We start from the raw sequence: 24,157 nt of genomic DNA on the forward strand, positions 1-24,157 counted from the left end.
TATATATATATATATATATATATATTACAATAGCAATGAGTGATTATTAATATTAATATATTAAAATTAATAGAAAAAAATATTAGGTTAAGAAGAGCAGTCATTGTGATTGCCTGAGGGACTTCCTGCCCGAGGGGATGGAGTTTTGAGAGGGCCAATAGATCCTTGTTTGTCTACTTCTAGGGGTGAAAAGGGATCCACTCCAGTTCCTACAGAATTTACAACAAATCTAAAATGGTTGGACTTATATAGGATTAATAGCATCTTCAGTTAGTGTATTTAGTATATTTAGCATCTTTAGGTATGACCAGCGATCAAATCTACATTGTTAACTAGAAGTTGAAGTTTGTACCACGTGCAGGGGAGATCCAGGTCTGATTCATGGACACAGGGCTTGGGGCATTCTGAGGGGCATCCCATGGGTCAGGATGTGGCTGTCGCTGCACCCAAGGCTGGGAAGGAACACTTGATGCAGGAGGCGCCATCCATGAGCTTCCATGTTGACGGCTTAAAGAGCTGGGCTCTGCTTCAACACAATCCAGCAAGTGTGTGGAATTCAGATAGTAAGGTTGTATTATTAAGGCAATATTGCTGGAAATTTACATTCATTGTGCTTAAAGGTGCACCAAGTAAATTTTTGTTTGTTTTACAACAGTAGTCATGGACTTCATACTGACACATATCAGTGCAGATCAGTGGCTCTTAACCAGGTGTCTGAGGCCCACTAGGGGGCCTCAGCACAATACCAAAGGGGCCCAATAATGGCTTAAAATTATTTAAAATAAGACAAAACAAATGATGTGCAAGACGACTAATTTAATTAACGTTTAAACCGAAATGTAGTAAATGACGAGGCGACTAGTCTAACAAACCCCGGAAGACTGTATATGCAATCCATTTTAAGTAGCCTACTTATTTTATGAATCAAACATTCAAATACCATACTAAACCATGTTAACCTCCTGTGTGTCCAGGTTTGATCGCACTTCTCGTGTATGAAAATAACTTATACACATGACAGAAATTATTTTGTTTTCCGCTCCAGATATACACTTTTCAAAATAACATTGATTTTAAAGAGTAACATTAACATGACTGCAAGTTAAATGTAGCCTTTGTAAAAATATAATGCAAAACATAAATGTGCAAAAAAATAATTTATGTATTGTAAATGACTAGTATTTCCAGTGTCGATAGCAGCAGCAATATCAGCTAGTTGACTAGTCTCACACATCCCTAGTTTAAAATAAGCTAAAACACCTAAAAATCAAGATGTATACGTGTTTCTTATTTTAATTTGCTCCCTTAATAACTGACATTTTTACTTAAAAACCAGGGTTCTTATGATCTTGGACAAGCTGGAAAAAACTAATCTAAACTGGTAATAAAAAGTATAAACCAGGAAGAACAATCGTCTACTGGAATTATGGAATTTAATTATTTTAGTTTATTTTAGTTTCTATACATAAGTTTGAAAATGAGCAGCTTTGACATTATAGGAGAAGTATCATACATTTCTTGAGAGGCCTTCAAATATTGTATTTGACGATGGGGGCCCTTGGAGTCAAAAAGGCTGAGAGTCACTGACGTAGTTGCAGCAAACTTTTTTGGTTACCAGTGTTACTGAGGAACGCCCATACTAATCCCTATTCACAGGCGTATTCATCGCCCATGATTCATTTATTTTGCAAACTGAAAGAGTCCAAATGCAAGTAAAAACTGGCCATGACAAGTATTATGTTAGTTTGCCACTAACTTTAAAGGATATGAGAAACAAAATGATATATATGTTGACACAATGACCTGTGCTAAACAATTCCTCTGTCAAAGGGGGGAAAAAAGTATTTTTAAATAAAAATAATGATCATGCTGCATTATCTTGCTTATGTGAGGGCAACCTGAGTTCAAACCCCACTTTGGTCAAATCTACCCCTTTATAATTTTCCTACCGTTTCCTTTCAACTGTCCCATGTTCTGTCAAAAAAATATTAAAATTCCAGTAAAATAAAATAAATGAAAAATAAAATTTCTAACTGTTAAGAAATATTTATGGCCAAAATACGTTCTCAAATGAACAGCCATTGGCTGGTGTAGCTAAAAAAGTAATTTTCGTAATGTGATCCGGCAGTCACCACGAAGTGCGACACATTTTATGCACTGTATTATTTTATATGTATCTAAAATACTTAGTGGGCCTCTAATGTTTAAGAGTGCATTGCTGATATACAATCATATGAGCTTACCTAGACTATCCCAGGGGTCAGACCTCAGAGGACCAGCCTGGGCTAAGCCACTATGGCCTCCAGATGAATCCCAAGAACTGGCAGCAGAGGGCACATCAGGAGCTGGAGCAAAAATATCGGCAAGATCCAGCATGGCAGACTGCCAAAGGAAAGGACAGAAAAGCACTTTCAGCACATTCAGAAAGATTTTTTAGGTCAATACAGCATGCATCTATACACAAGCGTTCACAAAAACCTTGCAATGGGGACATTTCACTGCAGTACAGTACCTTGAATTTATATGACAAACTAAAAATGAACCAGCTTCAATTAACAGACCAAAGCACATTAAGTCCTCTCCAGTAGTGGTCAAAATTTTTTAACTTTTTCCCGTATGTTTCGAATGGTGGTCCACACCACCTGGTACCTGTCAGTGTCAATGTCTGTTTTTATCTTTGTCCTCTTGTTTACCGTAGGAACGGCTACACATGATTTATCAATCTGTTTATCTGTTCTTAGTAAAAGCATTCAGAAGACTCATTTATATGTGCTTATAAAGAGCGAACAGGTTAAAAGAGTCTCATACTCTTCCTCCTTTGGCCTCCAATTCTCGTTTGCTCTCCTCAAGTGCTTTCTGGAGCAACGACTCGTCTCCCTGCCGACTTTGCTCCTCCTAGTAACCAACAGACATAGAAGACATGTCAGAGTTCAAGACATCCTTAAGAACACAACTAGAGCAAGTATGCACAGTCACACTATTATACTTTTTTCACTATTTCATGTAGATGTGTATGACCATTTAGTTTATATAACCATTTCCACCCCCTTGCTGACCCTTAAAAACAAGCCATTTGTTTCTGCTGTACTCTTTGTGGCAAAATGCACGTTTGTTGTCAAGTTCAATATAGTTTCAATTCCCTCATCCTTCAATAAAAGACTGTTCAAAGCTTCAAAGTCATAAAACAATCCGCCCTGAAATACACCATTAAAACTGACAGAATGAGACTAAAGTGACCATCAATGTTGTCAAAAACAAACTTCAGGTGTTTTCCTAATGCTGGGATATGCAGAGCCGTAGGTGCTACATACAACCAGGAACAGCACAAGGTTTGACTAACTAACTGCACTTTTCATAGTCAACAGCTCTTCTAGTATCGGAAATAATAACATTATCCTATTTATTCCATATTTCCTCACTATGGTCGTGTCTGAAACCTGTTTTGCTGCCCAATCAGTCAGTAACTAAACAGGTAATGTTTTAGTATGAAGGCACCTCCTGAGGAAACTGGTCTGGACTGGACTGAACTCACTCCCAACACACCATAACATTATGTGTAATGATCAAGAACAAATTTAACTGAGAGATAACCAAATGAATATTTAATGATTACAGTGCTTTTTTTCTTAGTAGAAATTGAATCATGAGTGGAAAAACTATTTATTATTTATAAACTAATTTAATGTACGGCTGCCTTAAAAAACGACCAGATGAAGATATCTGAGTAGACAGTATGTTAGGAAAATGTGAGACTGAATTTGAATGTGCCTTGATGCCTTCATACCTCTGGATACTGCCTGCAAAACCAGCCACTTTTCCTCTTTTGGACACAATCTATGAATGGGCAGCTCAAGGATTTCAGAACAAGTCATTTTGGCAGTTTAGTTTCAATAAATGGTCTTTTTGGTTTGGGAAGGACGTTTTGAGTTCTAAAAATTACAGCAAGTTTTCAAAGTACACTGAACTCAAAGAACACAAGGAAGATCTGATTCCATCATGAAATGACCCCTCTAGGCTCTAGGCTACTTGTGAGATTCATAAAAATGTACAACTGTGGTACAAATACCTGTGTAACTGTTTGCCATTGAAAGGTTGAAACAACTGAAGTATGGCCATTTTTGTTTCCTTAGACATAATACCGATGCAATTAACAATAAAAAAAAATTTGATAGATGCTGATAGTGTGTAATGTGAAGGATATTTTTTTAATTAATAACTATTTGTAAACTTTTTTTGTCAATCACAATTTCAAATTTACAAAATAAAGAAAAAAGCATTATGCATTTTGTAGAAAATGTAGAACTTGTCCCTCACTTTCTGTTAACCCTGCTATGCTGTGACATTTGCCTTCTTAAAAATGGTTTGATATTTCTAAAATCATAAAACTCTTCATGACTATATGGTTTAAACAGAAATAGGTTTTCTTTATCAGAGTTTATTATGTTTCATTGTGTTTACACTTTGGCATACCCTTGTGAAAAAGTAAGTGTGCTTCGTTGTATTGAATATGCACTTGTAGTGCTTTAAACCTTAAAAGTATATTAAAAACAAGTATACTTGCAGATAATGTAATATTAATGAAATAAAATGGCTATAATACATATACATACTATATTTCATAATTTAATAGCAATTAACATGCAATTAATTGTCTGAAAACATTACATTCAGTTCAGACTTAAGTATACTCTTTTAAAGTATATTTTGCTAAAGTGCATACTAAAGTGTACTTCTTTTTCAGAAGGGTTGCCAAGCTCTTTAAATACTATTTAAAAATCTATGTAAATAACAACACAATAAATAATTATTGGTGCTTTTCCACATACTTACAATTGAGGGTAGAACATTAAAAATTTGCCACTCAAGACCCCATATTTGTGAATATCATCACTCCCAGTTTTAGATGTGGGAAATTAGTTCTTGCATAGATGAATAGATATTGTTAAAGTTTTAAAACTCATGACCCAGGGTCATACCTGCTGATGTTCCTCTTTACTGATAGTGAGGGCCAGCTGAAGCTGTGCCTCTTCATCCATGTCCAGAACAGCAGCAGGAGGAGGAGCTGGCTAGAGAGATACAATCAGACAACATGCAAGCAGTGTCACTTACAACATACAGGCATGTTACTGAAACTACTGGGCAACTTATAGGTGATGGGGAGGTGTAGCGGTGACTCCTGGGATTGCAGTACCTTGTGTGCCTCCTCCTCACTGAGACTCATTGCGATCTGAAGCTGCGTCTGTTCATCAATATCCACAGCAGGAACGGGCTGGAGGAAAAGAGGAACAAGGTTAGAGCGGAGCAAACGAACCTGAGAGAGCCAATCGAGTTTTAGCTAAAAAAAAAAACAAAAGTGGTGCAGTTATTCATTAGAGGAATAAATTAAAGACTTTTCCATTCTCCATTTCCATTTTTTTTTTTACCACATAATTTTTTGCTTGGATCAGTGAAAAGCCCCAGACTATAAGCGAATCAATGTTGTCATTCAAAAAATCTTACCGATCACAAATTTTTTGAACAATAGTGTATTAAAAGGCTGATGGGTCTTGGACTAAAGTACTGCACATCCTGCATAGCACATATTCCCTAAACATCAACAGAACAACAGAGCAGCTCCACCCGGTCAGATTTATGATCGCTGGATCAAAGCACCAGTCCAGTAACGCACTCAGAGTCATTGTAGCTTCAGTTAGACCTGCATTATCAGTGAGTGAGGATGCTAATGCGATCTCTTCACACACTGGCAACACTGTCAGATGGTGACCGAGCTCTTTCTGGACCATGCTGAATGGAGACAGCAACATGTCGGTCTCACCTCAAGTGCACTACAAAAACAAATCATTTGCCCACATGCTAATTGGAAATTTGGTGCTGTACTAAAGCCTCTGGCTAAATAATGAGTTGTTACCAACTTCTAATTGAAGAGAAGTGGCCTCCATGAAGCGCATTACAAAAGGCCATTTTAATACATTAAATCAAAGGTCTCAGATTAGATGAAAAGTTTCATACAGCCTCTCAAGTGCTAAAGACCCCATGAAATTGCTGCTTCTTTCCTGTCTTGATATATGATAGTGTTCTATTGATAGTGATCCTTTTTTTTTAAATAGCCAATTTAATTTAGATTTTCTATTTGGAAGCAAGTGATATAATTTAATTATTTATTTAGTTATTTATTAGATGCTTTTATCCAAAGCGACTTACAAATGAGGACAACAGAAGCAATCAATTGTAGTATTAAAACAACTAAAAACAGATCCAAAACTAAAAGCTAAAACTTTATAAATACTACCTATACACATTTTAAAAATAAAGAGATTAAATAAAAATGACAAATGCATACAACAAAATTTCAAAACTTAACATATAAATGAAAAACAAAAAATAAAGCTAAAAACAATTCAAAATATTAAAGAACAAAAGGTATAAGAGTATAATAATGATTCTAACAACACTAAGCCAAACACCAAAAAAACAACTACATATGTGTATGTACAACCACACACACATACATATATACTGTATATGTACATACACATTTATAAATTCAATATATATATTATTTCATTTCCATTTAGTTTGTTGAAGTATTAAAATAACTCAAATTAAATTAAACTAAAAACTTAATAAAAGACCTATACAGACATAATAAATTCAGACATAATGTAACTAAAATTAAAATAAATAACAAATACAAATAATACAAATCAAATTACCCTTTTTTTATACCCGTCTAACAAAATACTAAATTGATTCAGCTGGACACACTTTCCCTATTTTCTCTGCAACAAATGGCCAAGCAAGCACAGACACTGACAAGATACGCCATACAAAACGAGACCAAACGCGATATCAGCACGTCTCCACACAGTAAACAAAACAAGCGTTTCCTAGCAACGACTACTGCACTAAACACTAATGAGACAAGTAAATACACTTACGAGCTGCTTTTAACTTCCGCTGATAAAGACTGCTTCTCTCAAAGACTATTTCTTTACACTGTTTTCTGCTGGCACTGGAACGCACTTTCCTTATTTTCTCAGCAACAAATGGCCAAGCAAGCGCAGACACTGACAAGATACGCCATACAGAACGAGACCAAACGCGATATCATGGGAATATAATGGGAAGAGAACAAAAAGGAGGGACTAACCCAGTGAAATACCATTTTTAATAATAAGAGACAAAGATTTGAATATGCCTGTGAGCAAAATCATAAAGATATTTGGTTTGTTACGTTGGACCTAATGTACTTTTTGTGTAACATCCACAAAAGTCCAATTTTCATTTAATAGTTTATCCATATTGTAGTGGACAGCAGTTGATGATTGGAAAGCGTCATTTTGATTTGATCAGGTTTTGTGGACAACAAAGCACACCTTTTGTCTTCAGATAAAATAGCACTACCTCTTGTGGAGAGGGAGTTAACATTAACATACAGTAGCCCCAGCTCAGGAGCGGCTTTGTCTCCGTTTCTCTCATCAAAGTGTGAATGATCGTAAATTCCCCTCACAGGAGATACAAGTTTTGCCAGGTGGCCAAAGCCACAAAGGAAAGACACATATTCACATGCATTCACACAAAATAGAATTCAAAAGTGAATAAACCTTCAAATCCATTTATAGAACTGTATATACTTAATGAGTGCTGCAGGTGATACAACAATGTATGCAACCTTACCTATTAAGGTATATACAGTATATATGAATGCATGGGTAAATTTTCTGCATTACCCTTTGATGTTTGGTCTTCATATTTTCAACACAATGTGTAGGTTAATCTGGAATTGGTTTGGAAAGTGAATTACGCATAGGAAAAACCTTAAAGACATTGTTCTAAACTTGGACTTTAAGCTATGCAAATAGACCTAATGTCAGAGGGGCCATACCATGACCACCTCTGACAGCATCGGCCAATCAAAACGCTGGAACTGAAACCAACTTGCAAATCCCTCCTTCTGAGGAAGGGGTTCTCTTCAAGACAAAGAAGTGTGCTAAGCTGTTGTTGCTAAGAGAAATGTGGTAAGCCAAGATATGCTAAGCTGCTGTTGTTGTACTACTGAGAAGCAAGGAAATTCTGCAAGGAGTGAATTTGGGGAGTTTGGAAACTGCCACAGCAACAACGACCACAAGCTTAGTGCCACAATCTTCTGCAACTACTTCAGAACCTTCTCTTTAGGGATCCTCCGTTTGCGAGTTCCAAACTGCTAGGATCTTCTTCCACAACTTCAGAATCGTCTCATCAAGCGATCCTTCTCCTGCGTGTTCCAGGTTGTTCGGATCGTCTGTACAGACTTCAGAACCTTCACCTTCAAGGCTCCTCCGTTTGCGTGTTTCCAGACTAAGGACCTGCTCAGGAGTTCATCATTCACCAGTGCTTCGTGTTCAAGACTGTGAAACGGATCCAACTCCTTTCTCCCACTGCAGCGTGGCCAAGGTCAACAAGTGGAAGATGTCTCGGCCCAGACGTGCAACGTAACTATCACTCTTCCAAACCTCTTTCCAGAGACCATTGACATTAGAGTGTATTGTCAGTTTATGATTATCTCATTTGCATTAGATTTTACATAGCTGATGTCAGTTAATAACAAATAACCTCTCGATTTATTTGTTGAATCTTAATAAGGTTTGCCTTATTAATTCCAGGAAACTACAGTTTATCGTTACATAAGATAATGTCCATAGTAACATCCAACTCAGTCACTTGCATCTATCAATCTTTTGCACTTTATCCATTCATTGTACCCATTTAGTAGCTGTTAGTTACTCTTGTCTATCCTTTTGTTAATAAAACCCCTTTTATCACACTTGTGTCTTCCTAGTGTTGATAATTCAGTAAGAGGCTGTACAAGTTAACGATTCTCAAAGATTTTCATGTATATTGAAACAAAAATGAAGACTTCTTTAATGCAACCTGAAATATTTTTTATTTGTTACTACTAATTGTTAACTACTAACTAGTAACTAACTTAGTCAGTTGGTGTTGCTGTTGGACAGTGTTACTTTAGAAAGATTAATTGATTTTGTTACTTTTGTACAATAAATAGTTGGTCACACTTTAGTTTGGTGACTATTAACTATGACTTTTGCCTCAATAAACTCCTAATTTGCTGCTTAGTAAGGTAGTTAAGTTTAGGTATGGGGTCGGATTAAGGGATCTAGAATATGGTCGTGCAGAATAATGCATTAATATGTGCTTTATAAGTACTAATAAACAGCCAATATACTAGTAATATTCATGCTAGCAACTAGTTAATAGTGAGAATTGGTCCTTAAAATAAAGTGTTACCAGATATTTTTAGTACCATGTGATACCAAAGTAAAATCTGCATCCTGAACCAAAACCACTAGAGAACCCGTGATCCTGATGCAGTTAATAATAGGTGTGTGTGTGTGTGTGTGTGTGTGTGTAACAGTGTGTGTGTGAACCTCACCTTCTCGCTCTCCTCTCGGCTCATGGCCAAGGCCAGCTGCAGCTGGAGTTCCTCCTCTCCGCTCGTCTGCGGCCGGGCGCGCTCCATATCTGGGGCCAGATGAGAGGAGGAAGAGGAGGCTGGGAGGAAGAAAAAGAGAAAATGCTTGATTCAACCTCTTGCTTTGGATGAGAAAGGACTGGCACCACCACTGAATGTTAAACAAGCACCCAAATCACTGTTCTTCCATGCCCGGGCTGGAATTGGTTTCCTGTGCCTGTTTTACTCTGCTGGTGAAACAATGGGGTGTCTGTGTGGGGCAGGACAGGAGGGAAGGGGAAAATGTGGCTTACATTATAATAAATATAATATAAAATTTAAAACTTTTGTAATTTCAATGAATCACTAATTTTTATTATTATGTATAATGACTAATATATAATATTATATATGTTATTATGCATGCTATTTTCATGTCTGTACATTAACCCTGTTGTTGTATTTTATTTATTTATTTTTGTACTGTGAATTACAACCTTGTCTATATATACTTTTTTTCTTCTTTCTTTTTTTTTTTTTTTTTGAAGAAGAAGATAGAACTGCTTTCTCAGAGAAAACAGCCCTGGACCAGAACAGAGGAAAGAACTAGAAACTGGCAGTGCCGTTTTCCAGTTGTGATCACTTCCACTACAGTGGCTCTGAATGGCCGCATCTGGCCTGGAATGCACTTGTGTAGAGATACGGTCAACTCCACATGACCACTGGCACCTCTGTGGCACAAATCACAACTTTTCACCTCATCAACTCTTTGCAAGGCTCATGACCATCTAACCCTGAAAACAGTGACCATTAAAAGGATAGTTCACCCAGCTTTATAATGGCAGTGAATGGGTGTTATTTTTCAATAGTCCAAAAGACGTCAAATAAAGCGAATCAATCCATAATAAAAAGTGTCCCAAATGGCTCCGGGGGGTGAATAAAGTCCTCCTGTAGTGAATCAATGCGTTTGCCATGTGGGGCACTTTTTATTATGGATAGATGTGCTTTATTAGAAAAATAACACCCACTCACTGCCATTATAAAGCTTGGAAGAACCAGGACATTTTTTAATATAACTCTGATTGGATTCGTCTGAAAGAAGAAAGTCATATACACCTAGGATGGCTTGAGGGTGAGTAAATTATAGGGTCATTTTTTTGGGTGAACTGTCCCTTTTTTAACACATTTTTCACTAAGCACCCACGGAAACACAGGATGGGAAATTTCTGTACTTTCCCAAAATACCTGGCATCATTACAAACATGTCGGTTTATTTTAAGTAAAAGTGAAACCACACTGCTCCTTATGTCATCAAAGGTTTGATTTCAGTAGATTATCGAATGTCAAAGAGTTCCTTGTAGAAACTGAATATGTGGTCTGTCATACTGTATGAGAGAGGCCCTGAAATGTAGAAAAAAACATGACCATAAAATTGTACAAATTACACATTTTAATCAAATTAATTACATGATAAGCATATATATATACACCACCAGTTTGGGGTCAGTAAAATGTTTGAATGTTTTTGGTAGAAATCTCTTAAGCGCTCCAAGGCTGCATATATTTGATAAAATGTGCTGCCTCATTTTTATTTATTTTTTTTCAGGATTCTTTCAAGAAATTTCTTTTCTTTTTCAGAAAGTTGGTGTTCAAAATAACCAAATTTATTTGAAACAGAAATCTTTTGTATCATTATAAATGTTGTCACTCACTTTTAAACAATCAATTGCATCCTTGCTGAATAAAAGTATTAATTTCTTTAAAAAAAATGACTTATCCCAACATTTAATGCCATATTTATATGTATATTTTCACTATAAACGGACTGTAGATTCACTGTAAATGCAGTGATAAATGCTGTAGAGGCACATTCCCCACATGCATACACTGGAGTTCAGCTCTATAAATATGTGAGGAATTCAATGAGGCAGAAAATACAACAGAAAATGTTCTGTGTTTCACGGTGTTTTTCTCTGTAAATATGCAGAGGAATAACATCGTTGATGCATTTATTATTATTATTGACGCGTATTGACATGCCATTGATTTCACAGCTCAAAGCTCATCAGTTTCAGTTTCTAAACTGTGGGCCAAACTGAAGAAGCCAGGCAGCAGGTAAGCAACTACTGATGTATGGAAGCAAGCTGCATCAAAATTCTCTGTGTGAAAGTTTCATGTATGTCCGACAGGTGAAAGATACAGTTTGGAAAGACATGAGATTGAGTAAATGACAGAACCGTCATTTTTGAGTGAACTATCCCTTTAAAACAGCATTGCTCAAAGACAAAAATCAACCTGAAGCCTTCAAAAATTAACATACATGTAAGAAAAGAGCTTCATAGAGTGAGTAAATGATTGGGAAGAATGTAGATGCATATCCAGTCCATAGTTACACATGCATCAAGTGATCAGATCTATACGGATGAGGCACTTCACATTAAAACCATAGGGATCAAACTCTCACAAAAAAGAGGAAGTAGAACTTCCAAAAGAATTAAGCATTTAGGTTAAAAGCACAAGGCAGTGTGTGATACACCTCTCTAAGTAAACAGTGTGTGTACACATTTGTCACTATTGACATAGATTACTCATTGGTTAAGTTAACTTCAGCAGCTGATTGATTATAAAACCATTTCCAAATCCTCAGTCAGTGAAGGAAGGAAGTACTCTTCATTTCAGTGAAATCAAAGTGAAACAAATATGTGCTCACTCCTGACAAACATTTAAGGGATAGTTCATCCAAAAATGAACATTCTGTCATCATTTTAGGGATGCGCCGATCCGATATTCATATCGGGTATCGGCTCCGATAGTGCCATTTTTCTCGGATCGGGTATCGGTCAGAGAGAGCCAATCCAAATCCGATATTTTTTTTATTTTATTTTTTTCGATTGTGCGAATTATTCTGTGTTACTTCTGAAGCCATACGATAGCTTAATGTGAGCTACATATGAATATTTAAGTCCTTACAGAGGCAAAAAAGGCGGATCGGAGCATCCCTACATCATGTACGCATCTTCTTGTCATTCCAAACCTGTATGACTTTCATTCACCTTCAGAACAGATTTTTGTAATGAATCCTGAGAGATTTCTGTCCCTTCACTCAAAGTCCATTCACCCCAAAACTTTGACGCTTCAAAAACTTCATTCTTGCATGTCAAGCAAGCACATTTAAGCTTCCTGTTACCATATTTAATGTGCTCTATCCCTTGTGAAAAAGAAATATGCTTAACTGTATTTTGAACGTGCACTTGTAGTAATCTTAAATTACAATCTTAAAAATTGTAATCTTAAAAGTGTTTTTTTTTTTTTTTTCAATTTCATACCAATTGTTCAGCTGATGAAGTGTCTTTCTGAAAAGAACTCTCAGTAGACAAAACCTCCATAAAATAGTTTTGAAAGTTGTGAGTTGGCGAAAAAATAATTTTCATCCGGGTTAAATTCTATTTGGCATCTAACCTGACTAAGGTCTATTGGATATTTAAATGTTCATCTAACACTCGAAAACGAACTTTCATAATGTACATTATAATGTTGTGATGCCTAAATTATAAGTTTAAGAATTTCAATATCGGTGCATCCTTAAAAGTAAATTGTTGATCCATGCCAATTAATGTGGATCCATTTATCCGCTGACCTAAACCCCATAACTCAATATACTATTGAACTTGCAGTTAACATATTGCCATATCTAATCACAATGTTATAGTTTCAGTTTTGACTTGGATAAGCAAATACTGCCTTTCAGGCTTGATCTCTGGATCAATACACACAATAGCAAGACTATATTTCTATCAAAACAGTAAAAGGCAATGGTAAATTATTAAATTATTGTGCATAACTTAATATTCAACTGCCCCAATTTGTACCTACATATCCTGGCCATTCATGAACAATATGAACAGTCATACTCACAGTTGACAGAGGAAGGTGAGTGCCTCACCCTGCCATGCTCTTCCCCATACAGCACTTCCACGCTGGGCTGAATGGTGTGACGTCCAGGATAGGGAGGTGGTAAAGATCCATAACCCATGGCACTGCTGGTTCCCGTCACACGCTCACGAGTCTTGTGCGCCTGCGATCTCTCCTGCTTGAGCTGCTCGTCATCCCTGAGCAGAGCCACCAGCTGCTTGGACTTTTCCCGTATGCCCATGCCCTGGTCCTGCCCGTCCCGGTCGATGTACTGGAAATCCCGCAGAGTCTGGATGGCGTAGATGTTCTCCTTGCACTGCTGGGCCACTCGCTCTGATCCTGACTTGATCAGATAGTCCAGCAGAGTGAGGGCCTTGTAGACATGCCGCCAGTTCTTGCCGTGGTCGTTGAGCCTCTTCCAGATGATGCCCATGACCTCGGTCAAGGCCACCACGTTGAAGGTCAGGTCTGCGATTTCCATCAAGAGCGAGGTCGGAGGACCCCACGGATCGTTGGAGGTCGCCTCCCTGACCTTGATCTCTGCATCCGTGTAGTTGTTCACGATGTTCTTCATCTGGCGCCGTAAAGAAGAGGTCGTCATGATGACTTTGGGTGTGGGATGATGAAGATGGTTTGTGATATAGAAGAGATGCGATGCAGTGTGTGCCGCGAAGACGCAATGGCCAGGAATCTCCAGCAGAATCTACAGCTTTGTTAGCCTAAAAAAAAAGAGAGAGACATGCCTCATTGCAATGGACTGATTCCCTGGACATGCACCTGATATTTCAATGGATTCATTAGCTTTTTGGCAAGCCTATCCTTCTGGAAAAGAAGTGCATTTTAGCATACTTATAGAAAGAGTACTTATTATCAGTGCTGGGTAGATTACTTACAAATTGTAATCTGTTACTGATTCCAAATTTCATGACAAAAATTGTAGTCAGTAACGTAATCCATTACATGTTTTAGGTAATACAATCAGACTACCTTTTGACCTAACTCATTTATCACATTGATTTAAATAGGATAATTTTGTACTATATTGATATAAAAATACAAAGAGTAAGAAAATATTAAATTCGTTGTAATTAACAACATGAAGTGCATTAAACAGTATATTATGTCAAGGTTTCCCAAACTGGGGATTGTAAGGGGGTTTGTGAGTTTAATGAAAAGCTAATAATTAATTAAATCATAAAAATTAAAAAATTTAAATAAATTATTTTAAAATAACATCAATCAAAATAAAAAAACTTACAAAAAAAATTAAATATTTTATTTGTTATATACTTCAGTGTGAACTGAATGTAATGTTTTTGGACACTTAACTGCATGTTTTTTACAATTAAATTAAAATGCATTATAGTGTAAATTTACATTAAACCCCATCAAAATGCTTTTTTGACCCACTTATGTATGGCTTTAGTACATCTTTATATGTAATTTCATAATTACTTCTGTTGTAAATATTTTGTAAGTGTTGTAATAAGTTAAAGTGTACTGCCGAATGTACTGACAAGCATTTATGGTAAACTATAATATACTTTAATATAATTTAATATCATATTAAAACTTCTGTGATTTAAATATATTTAAAATTACACATTTGTAATGAAGTTGCAATTTAGTACATTTAAAATATATTAAGTTTAAATGTAATATCAAATAGCATGTTACAGTTAATTTATAATCAAGTACTTTACATGTGCATTAGTATGTTAGTCAACACATTAACTGTATTTCTTCAAGGCAAGACAAAAGATTATTAAAAACATAATTATTTACCATGTACTTTAAAGTAAAACTTATAATCTGACATTATTATAGTGCACTTTTTAAAAGTGTACTTAACTGTGTTAATAGTCATGAAAGTATCTCTCTTTAAGTTCACTTACGTGTCCTTTTATTTTATTATATCAAACGCAAGTCCAGCTTCTTAAAAATATACTTTTAAGATTTGAAGCACGCTACAATTGCACATTCAATAGAATTAAGCACACTCATTTTTCACAAGGGTACCATCTGACAAGTTCTTTTAATGTGAAATCAAAAGACATAACTCAGCTCCACTCTACAAATTAACACAAACCACCTGCATTCAACATGTCTTCAAAGAAATGAGCACCAGCTGAGGAACGCAGATTTGAAAGAAACATCCCTGAAGAAACTTCTGCTCTTTTCTTCTTTAACAGTTAAGCTATTTGTAGCAATAATCTTGGATGTCAAAGGTGCTTTTCAAAGGTGTGCCATTCAGTCAAATGACTGAAGTGTGTAATTTCTGTACCACTATTTGTTTATTTCTGTGCCCAGCTGTGGGTTTTACTACCTGTTTGTCCCAAAGAAGACAGGGGAGTATTTAGTACTTAAAACCTGTTTGAAAAACTGCTTGATGACGCTAGTGATGCAGAAATTGCACACTTTATCAGTTTTACGTGAACGGCACATGTCTGAAGACAAGACCAGTAAAACTCTGACACCCAACTTCCCTGATACAAATAGCTTAGAACCAGCAAAACTTGAAATTCACATTAGGCACGACTGTTATGACTACGTGGACATTACACTATATCACCCAAGGTAATGTAGGTTGTCAGTCTAGACTTAAATATAGAAAGAGGAAAATATGAACATGCCTGTAACCATGAACAAACTACTAAGTTAACAAGTGCTATTGGAACATCCTCCAGGTCACTGACACAACTGATCAAACACAAACCTACAGTATCATCAACTGCCTCAAAAGGGGCTTTCACACCAGAGGAATGTTTTCAGAGTTCCTAGAACTATTGCCGGAAGTAGCCACTTTTTGGCATGTTCACACCAAAGGAACTGGGAACGATGTTAGTTCTAGGAACACCTTTGGAGGGACTGAATTAGCTCCTACTTCAGAGGAGGGTTTAACCCAGCACTGTAGGAACAACCAGTGGTGTAAATGTACATTGATTGGATGAACACATGCCATATGAAACAGCACACGCCATTTTTAAAGACATGCAAACACACAGTTTACACTTACTCCACAAAATGAACTACATGATGGACAACAGAAACTGTACAAATAACACATTCCAAATCAACAAGACAGTGCTGCAGGAGTTACTACTAGCAACAGCAAAATACCTATTTAGGAAAATGACATACTTTCATTTAAAAAAGTTATAAAGTCTTATAAAACCACTCCAATTCTACAAGGATCAATGGGTCTCAGTGATGAAAATTTGTGTGTAAAACATTCATAAAAACATTTTTCTAAAGATCAATCAATTAATCAATCAATAAATATAAGAAGAGATTTGGATGGACAATGGTTGAAACATTTACACAAATTCAACCGGTGTTTTATGAATGAGGCCCATGATATTTTTTTTTAAATACACAACAGATCATGTGTAATGGGAAGTGTATCATATTTGTGATTTACAGTTGTGGTCAAAATTTTACATACACTTTGCAGTATCTGAAAAATGTAATTTATTTAATCAAAATAAGAGGGATCATACAAAATGAATGTTATTTTTTATGTAGCACTGACCTGAATAAGATATTTCACATAAAAGATGTTTACATATAGTCCATAAGAGAAAATAACAGATGAATTTATAAAAATGACCCGTTCAAAAGTTTACATAAGCTTGGTTTTTAATACTGTGTTGTTACCTGGATGATCCACAGCTGTTTTTTTTTTTTGGTGATAGTTGTTCATGAGTCCCTTGTTTGTCCTGAACAGTTAGACTGCCCACTGATCTTCCTTCAGGTCCCACAAATTCTTTGGTTTTCCAGCATATTTTGCGTAATTGAGCCCTTTCCAACAATGACTGTATGATTTTGAGATCCATCTTTTCACACTGAGGACAACTGAGGAACTCATACACAACTATCACAGAAGGTTCAAACGCTCACTGATGCTCAAGAAGGAAACACGACGCATTAAGAGCTGTGGGTGTAAACTTTTGAACAGAATGAAGATGTGTACATTTAGTTATTTTGCCTAAATATCTTTTTTTCTTTCTTTCATTTAGTACTGTCCTTCAGAAGCTACAGAAGATACTTACATGTTTCCCAGAAGACAAAATAAGTTAAATTTACCCTGATCTTCAAATTCAAAAAGTTTACACCTCCAGGCTCTTAATGCATCGTTTTTCCTTCTGGAGCACTAGTGATCGTTTGAACCTTCTGAAATAGTTGCATATGAGTCCCTCAGTTGTCCTCAGTGTGAAAAGATGGATCTCAAAATCATACAGTCATTGTTGGGAAGAGTTCAAATATGCAAAAGATGTTGGAAAACCAAAAAATTTTTTTTGGGACCTGAAGGATTTTTCTGAAGAACAGAGGGCAGTTTAACAGTTCAGGACAAACTGTTCAAGGGACTCATGAACAACCATCACAAAAAAAAACACACAAAAAAAACACTTGGATCATACAGGTAACAACACAGTATTAAGAATCAAGCGTATGTAAACTTTTGAACGGGGTCATTTTTATAAATTCAACTATTATTTTCTCTTGTGGACTATATGTTTATTTTATTTTATTTATTTTATTTCAGGTTTATTTGACACGGACAACGCACATCAATAATGCATAAATGTACAATGTGCCAGAATTAGCCAGAAGGCTATTTTACATCTGCAGTCCCTTGACTGATGGTAAACGATGTAGACATCTTTTATGTGAAATATCTTATTTAGGTCAGTAGGGTACAACGGGGCTAAAGGCCCACCTTAAGAAACCATGTGCCATTCACTGCGCCTAAAATGTATAATTGCAGGAAAAAAAAAATGTTGTATTGAACATTAATGGAGCAACAGATTTAGTGTGAAAATAAATCATTCAAGTTGTTTATTTCTTTAAAAATGTATGAGGTGGCAAGAGGGGCCTTTTAACCTACACACGTTATTATTTTTTAAATAATGTCTAAGTTAATACTTGTTCAAAACAATCACTTTAGCAAAGTTTACTATTTTCTGCTTATCTTGAAAAATAAAAGAATAATTTTTTTTCAATAAATATACTGTCATTAAAATATGTTAATATAAAAAATATATATTTTAAAATACAGAAACAAAATCGTTTTAATAAGTAAAGATTCTGAAAGTATTGAAGGAGATCCAATAATAATTGAATATATATTTACAGTAGTAACAACAAATGATATTTTATTATATGATATGATTAATATCATGTTTTTAAATATGATGGTTTCATTCTAAACAAGGTGATTATCTCTAATATGGACACCCAACATAATATATGATATATACCATCTGAATCTAACCATGTCGTGTCAACAAATGGAAAAGTCAGCCCTCTATTAATTATAATGTTAATTACTGTGTGCCTTTAGCCCCAACAGCAGGGGTGCTTTTTAAGCTATTCTCATTTGCTACTTAAATCTACAACATTTAAAAAAAAAAACATAAAATATTAGATGAAGTAAGCACAGAATCAACTTTGCGCTGCTGCGCGCGATGCGTCAAAGATCAGACAAATATACACGTGCATCTTGAAAAGCAGATGTTTTGGAAAGTGCTACGCCACGTTTTTGTGCCATCTAGTGGTTTAGATGAAAATAATATCAAAGGCGCCTTTTACCCCGGGGCCCCGTTGTACCCTACTAAATAAAAAATAACATTCATTTTGTATGATCCCTCTTATCTTGGTAAAATAATTAACATTTTGCAGATACTGCAAATTGTATGTAAAGTTTTGACCACAACATCATTTGTAGTCTCAAGCAAACAAATGTTCATATTTTGAAGATATATACAGTTATAATATCTTGAACATTATCAACTCTGTTGGTAAACTGTAAGAAATATCTCTGGGGGGGAAATAATAAAAAAAATATTTTTTAACTTAATTACAAAGAAATAGCAAGTAACACCTTGAATTAAAGGTGACATTTTGGAGTAGAAAGACTGAAGTAGTATTTTCTTGTAAAACACTCCAATAATGTTCACTTCGATCATCTTTTTCTTTTTTTTTTAACAGTGTTCTGTTAGAGAGACTGTATGACTATGGGTTTGATCAGTCAAACCAATGAAAACTATTATTTTTTATCAGACTGGACTAGAAATATTAAGGTTTATTTTATGTTGTTGATTACACATGTCATTGCACAAGTCTGTACGTTGTATTTTGAATGGTAAAGCCATAGAGCCACTGTTAGTTTCCTCTGAAAAATTATTAATAACTTTATATAGAACCTGAATAAAAAAGACACGCACACATCAAAGCCATATGCTTCATACACCACTGAGAAACTGCTCTCATAGTGCACAGGGTATGACCTTGATGTGGTGACACATTCTACTCTCTGGATTTAGACGACAATCAATAACAGCAGTTTGCTCAACGTCACATTTCTGCTGTGAGTCTGTTGGGTCACAAAATGCTGCGCAAAGAGGGTAGAATTTCAAAAATAAGCACTGCTGGCACCTGAGCACAATACACAATGAGTTCCCTCATCAATCTGAATGCAAGGCGACTTTACAAAAATTCAGTCTACATATCCAAACACATCAGAGGGTAAATAAAGCACAAGAAAGAGTGGGGTTGTTTATAGTCATTTTTACTTTTTTTTTTTTTTTATATGGTCAGCTTTGTATTCGGCTTCATATTCTAGAAAGTACTAGAAAAAATACTAGGAATTAATTAAGTAACTACATGAACTATGAACTACATAAATTAGAAAAGGTATGTCATAATGACATCATCATGCTTTCAGGAAGTAAATTCTGTAATGACAAGCAAATATCTCGTTTATATATATATACATTTATATATATTTAGGACTGTCCTTTAGGACTTAGGAAAGGACAGTCCTAAATATATATAAATGTATATATATATAAACGAGATATTTGCTTGTCATTACAGAATTTACTTCCTGAAAGCATGATGATGTCATTATGACATACCTTTTCTAATTTATGTAGTTCATAGTTCATGTAGTTACTTAATTAATTCCTAGTATTTTTTCTAGTACTTTCTAGAATATGAAGCCGAATACAAAGCTGACCATATAAAAAAAAAAATGTATATATATACATATAAAAATAATAATAAAAAATATAATATATATATATATATATATATAGGGGACAGTCCTAAATCAGTAACTATGGTTTTGTAGTAAGTGATTTAAAAAAAAAGTGATTCTATTGGTAGAATTTTTTTTCATAATTTAATCTCATAATATATTAAAAAACTGCCTGAGATGGCACAATGCAAAGAATCTTTTTAATATGAAAAAGATATCTATTTAATTGAAAAAAAAACTACAGAATTTCCACATGAAAAGTTGTAGGCTACTATGGATTTGTTTTCTACTTTTGTCTAAATGTAACGTAACGTTGCCTATATCGCGTTATATTTCAGATAAATATGAAAATAGATACCTCTGTTCTCTCATAAATTAGTTTACTTAGCAGTCCACTTCAGAAGAAAACCACTGTCAATCCGGGTGGAGAACCAGCTCTTCCACAATTCATATGCCTCTCATGGGTTTGACTGAAGATTTTCATCTGGAAGGTAAATCACATCCTTAAAATCACTCAGATGCTTTCCGATGTTGTGGGACAAGAATAAAGAGCCCCTTTAGCAGCGATCGCATCTTCATAATGCGGTATTGCGGCAGTGGATGTGAATGTTGAAAGCGACGATTGCTTGCGTGACTCAGCTGGAATAATAAATAAGATTTGGAAATCTGAACGTCCTTTGTGTCCTTACCTCTCATTGCTTGACATAAAGGTCCCAACTTCGGGATCCTATCGGTAGCTGTGCTCCTCTCGACATCTCCGCATGTTTTCAGTGTTGGTAGTTTTGGATTCTGGCTCAAATGCAGCAGACGTTCAAATCAGTTAAGCGCCTCAAAGTTTTGCCTGTGTGTTTTTGCGGTTTCGCTTTGTGGAGGCCTATCCGGTTAGGAGTTATTGGTACATAGCCTATCCCGAAAAAGTCCCGGGCGCCAACCTCGCTGATACAGAGCCCCCCTGTTAAAGCCCAGTAAAGTGAACCGAGGGAAGAGGCTAATGGAGGGAGGGAGGGCTGCTCGAGCCTGCAGAGTCAGAGTTAGTCTTCTTTAACCCATTGTGCTCCGAAACGAGACATACGAGCCTGTCACTGGCAGAAAGCAAATTACTGCTAACCCTGAATGTCCAGATTTATCAATCAGTTCTGCCTGGAAATGTGCTCTCAGATGCCACTTTCTACCAGCAGGGTGCTCTTCTAATGATTTTTCTGAGTTGTAAATAAAACAAAGATTATTTGGAGTGTGTTTTACAAGACTATATTATTTCAGTATATACTATTTCATACTATACTATTTCTTTCTCTCTAAATCAATCAATCAATCAATCAATCAATCATTCTATCTATCTATCTATCTATCTATCTATCTATCTATCTATCTATCTACCTACCTATCTATCTATCATGTTTAATGTGTTACTTGTCGTTTTTTGTAATTATTTGTAAAAAATGTACTTGCAATTTATGAGTGAAAACAGTTTCAAAGTAGGCTATAGTTAAATTCTGCACTTATTTATTTGTTTGTTTGATTGTTTGTTTACTTTGAAATGTATACAAAATATGTTTTGCATCTCTAAAATTATATAGCTTATAGGATATATTTTCCTTTTTGAACAAATGGTCAGTAAAAGGGGGTGCTTAGAATGAAGAAAATAGTTATCATTAATGGTCAACATTTTTTATAGGAGATTTTCTATTCATTTTCTATGTGATTTGCCATTCTTAAAACCCTGTTATCAAAATTTAGGACATGTCTAAATAGTTTAAATCCCTGATTTGAGTGGTTTTGCATGTCTACCAAAAAATAAATAAATAAATAAACATCACAATTAAGACAAAATATATTAAATTAAAGAAACACTACAAAAGCAGAAACAGTTTTCACTCAGAAATTGCAAGTGAATTTTTACAAATAATTACAAAAAATGACAAATAACACATTAAGATGAAAGATGAATTTGAAAGATGATAGGTGAAATTGTCTAATGTGCTCTATTGGAAATGACAGGGCAGCTCTAGTGCCAGATTAAAGGGGGTGGAGATGAGGGGTGTTAAATTACTTATGACTCTTCCAACATATCTACATACCGCTTTTTCTCATGATTTACTCATTATTTTCTAGAGAGGGGTAAATATGCAATGAAATGGCTCTATAGACTAGAGAAGTGTTCACCACACAGACCAGGGTCTGAGAGTAACGCAATTTCAATTCTCTGTGTGTATGTGCTGTACATGTGGAAGAATTGACAATAAAGCAGACTTGACTTGACTTGACCAACCTCATCTGTTTTATGCAATCCTTGCAGCCACACAATGATCTACACTGAACAAAATTATAAACGCAACACTTTTGTTTTTGCCCCCATTTTTCATGAGCTGAACTCAAAGATCTAAGACTTGTCAATTCTGCTTCTCAAAATTGTAGTGAGAAGACAAACAGTGTTTAATCCTTAAACAAATTACTCTTTGACACTTCCCACAAAAGGGTACACTCGTGTCACATAATGTTTTTGTTTTTTTTTTACAATTAGACAAATTCTTATTGTTTTTATTATACTTCATTCTTAAAGTAAGGAGTATCTGATATGTTAGATATTGTCATACTTAAAATGGGGATTTTACATGTATTGCAAGAAATAAAATCAGGTACATCTGTTGTATTTAGACATTTTAGTAATAATATGTAGCAATACCATTCAAAAGTTTAGGGTCAGTAAGAGTTTTATTATTTAAAAAAAATTTAATTAATACTTTTATTTAGCAAGGATACATTCAATTGATAAAAAATGACAGTAAAGACATTTATAACGTTACAAAAGATTTCTATTTCAATTTTCCTTATATTTATTTTATTTTTTATATAAAAATTATAATGACCTGTTTTGGTTATATTTACTATTAATTGCAGAAGGTGCGCTCAGCAAAAAATCTCACAATACTGAAAAAAAGTCAGAATCGCGAGATATAAACTCGCAATTGCGAGAAAAAAAGTCAGAATTGCGAGTTTAAAAACCTGACAAGATCGTGAAATCGAAAGTGAAAGCATCCAAAGCCCAGCTTATAACATGTCAAAAGAGGAACTCCCATTCACAAAATTCAAATCACAAATAATACTACTGATGAAAAAGAACGGGTTGAATGTTAACTACTTTCGTTTCCATCTAACTATAAACTACGATAAAAGTTCATCAGCATGCATTGATTAACAGCATGTTGTAGCGCAAAAAAAAAAAAACGTGCTTGTGCAGCCAACTGAGAAAGTTAATCGCAAAAGAGCGAGCAGTGGGAAGAATGAGCCTGGAGCCCTGAATTGCCCAGCTCCCCAAAAGGGTCTGGCTACAGCTGGCGCTTGCACTCTCAGACGTGCATTCTCAGACTTGCACTCTCAGACACTTGCACTTCCGCTAGCGACGTCACTTGCAGTCTTTATTACTTTGTATTTTGTTCTATTTATTGATTACTTTTTGTTTGAATCTCTCAACATTTTACAAATATACAGGGTCCTGCAAGTTGAGTTGAGCGGTGTCCCCACCACTTTTCAAAGCAAAGTTACGCCACTGATCATCACTGTGTCTGTCAGGCGACTCTGTTGCCCTTTTGGGCTTGAACTGATGGTAAAACTAACGACATTATTAACTGTCTTGATATTTACTTTGAAAGTTGATGCTTGCGATTATGGTAAGGGGAGTTACATTTCCGACGAGTGCTTGCGGTGTTCGGCCAATCACAATGCACTGGGTCAGCTGGCCAATCAGAGCAGACTGC

The 24,157-nt window shown here is 35.4% G+C and overlaps 1 protein-coding gene across 3 annotated transcripts in view; it reads right to left on the reverse strand.

The window, feature by feature from the left end:
* Positions 1-21,404, reverse strand: part of LOC107670672 (epsin-3-like) — a 24,361-nt gene extending 2,957 nt beyond the window's left edge. Inside the window, exons 1-10 of one of the 3 annotated variants that reach the window (XM_016463348.1) lie at positions 21,092-21,404; positions 20,761-20,886; positions 13,364-14,079; positions 9,431-9,549; positions 5,192-5,269; positions 4,977-5,066; positions 2,809-2,895; positions 2,244-2,382; positions 353-523; positions 114-209 (exon numbers count right to left, since the gene is read on the reverse strand). In XM_016463348.1, the coding sequence (XP_016318834.1) occupies positions 114-209; positions 353-523; positions 2,244-2,382; positions 2,809-2,895; positions 4,977-5,066; positions 5,192-5,269; positions 9,431-9,549; positions 13,364-13,961 (1,378 nt within the window). In that variant the 5' untranslated portion in view covers positions 13,962-14,079; positions 20,761-20,886; positions 21,092-21,404. The remainder of the gene's footprint in view (positions 1-113; positions 210-352; positions 524-2,243; positions 2,383-2,808; positions 2,896-4,976; positions 5,067-5,191; positions 5,270-9,430; positions 9,550-13,363; positions 14,080-20,760; positions 20,887-21,091) is intronic. The other 2 variants (XM_016463349.1, XM_016463350.1) reach the window with 2 other exon arrangements.
* Positions 21,405-24,157: the final 2,753 nt, after the last annotated feature.

The sequence above is a fragment of the Sinocyclocheilus anshuiensis genome, unplaced genomic scaffold (assembly GCF_001515605.1).
Source record: "Sinocyclocheilus anshuiensis isolate Anshui unplaced genomic scaffold, SAMN03320099.WGS_v1.1 scaffold1165, whole genome shotgun sequence".
Taxonomy (NCBI): Eukaryota; Metazoa; Chordata; class Actinopteri; order Cypriniformes; family Cyprinidae; genus Sinocyclocheilus; species Sinocyclocheilus anshuiensis.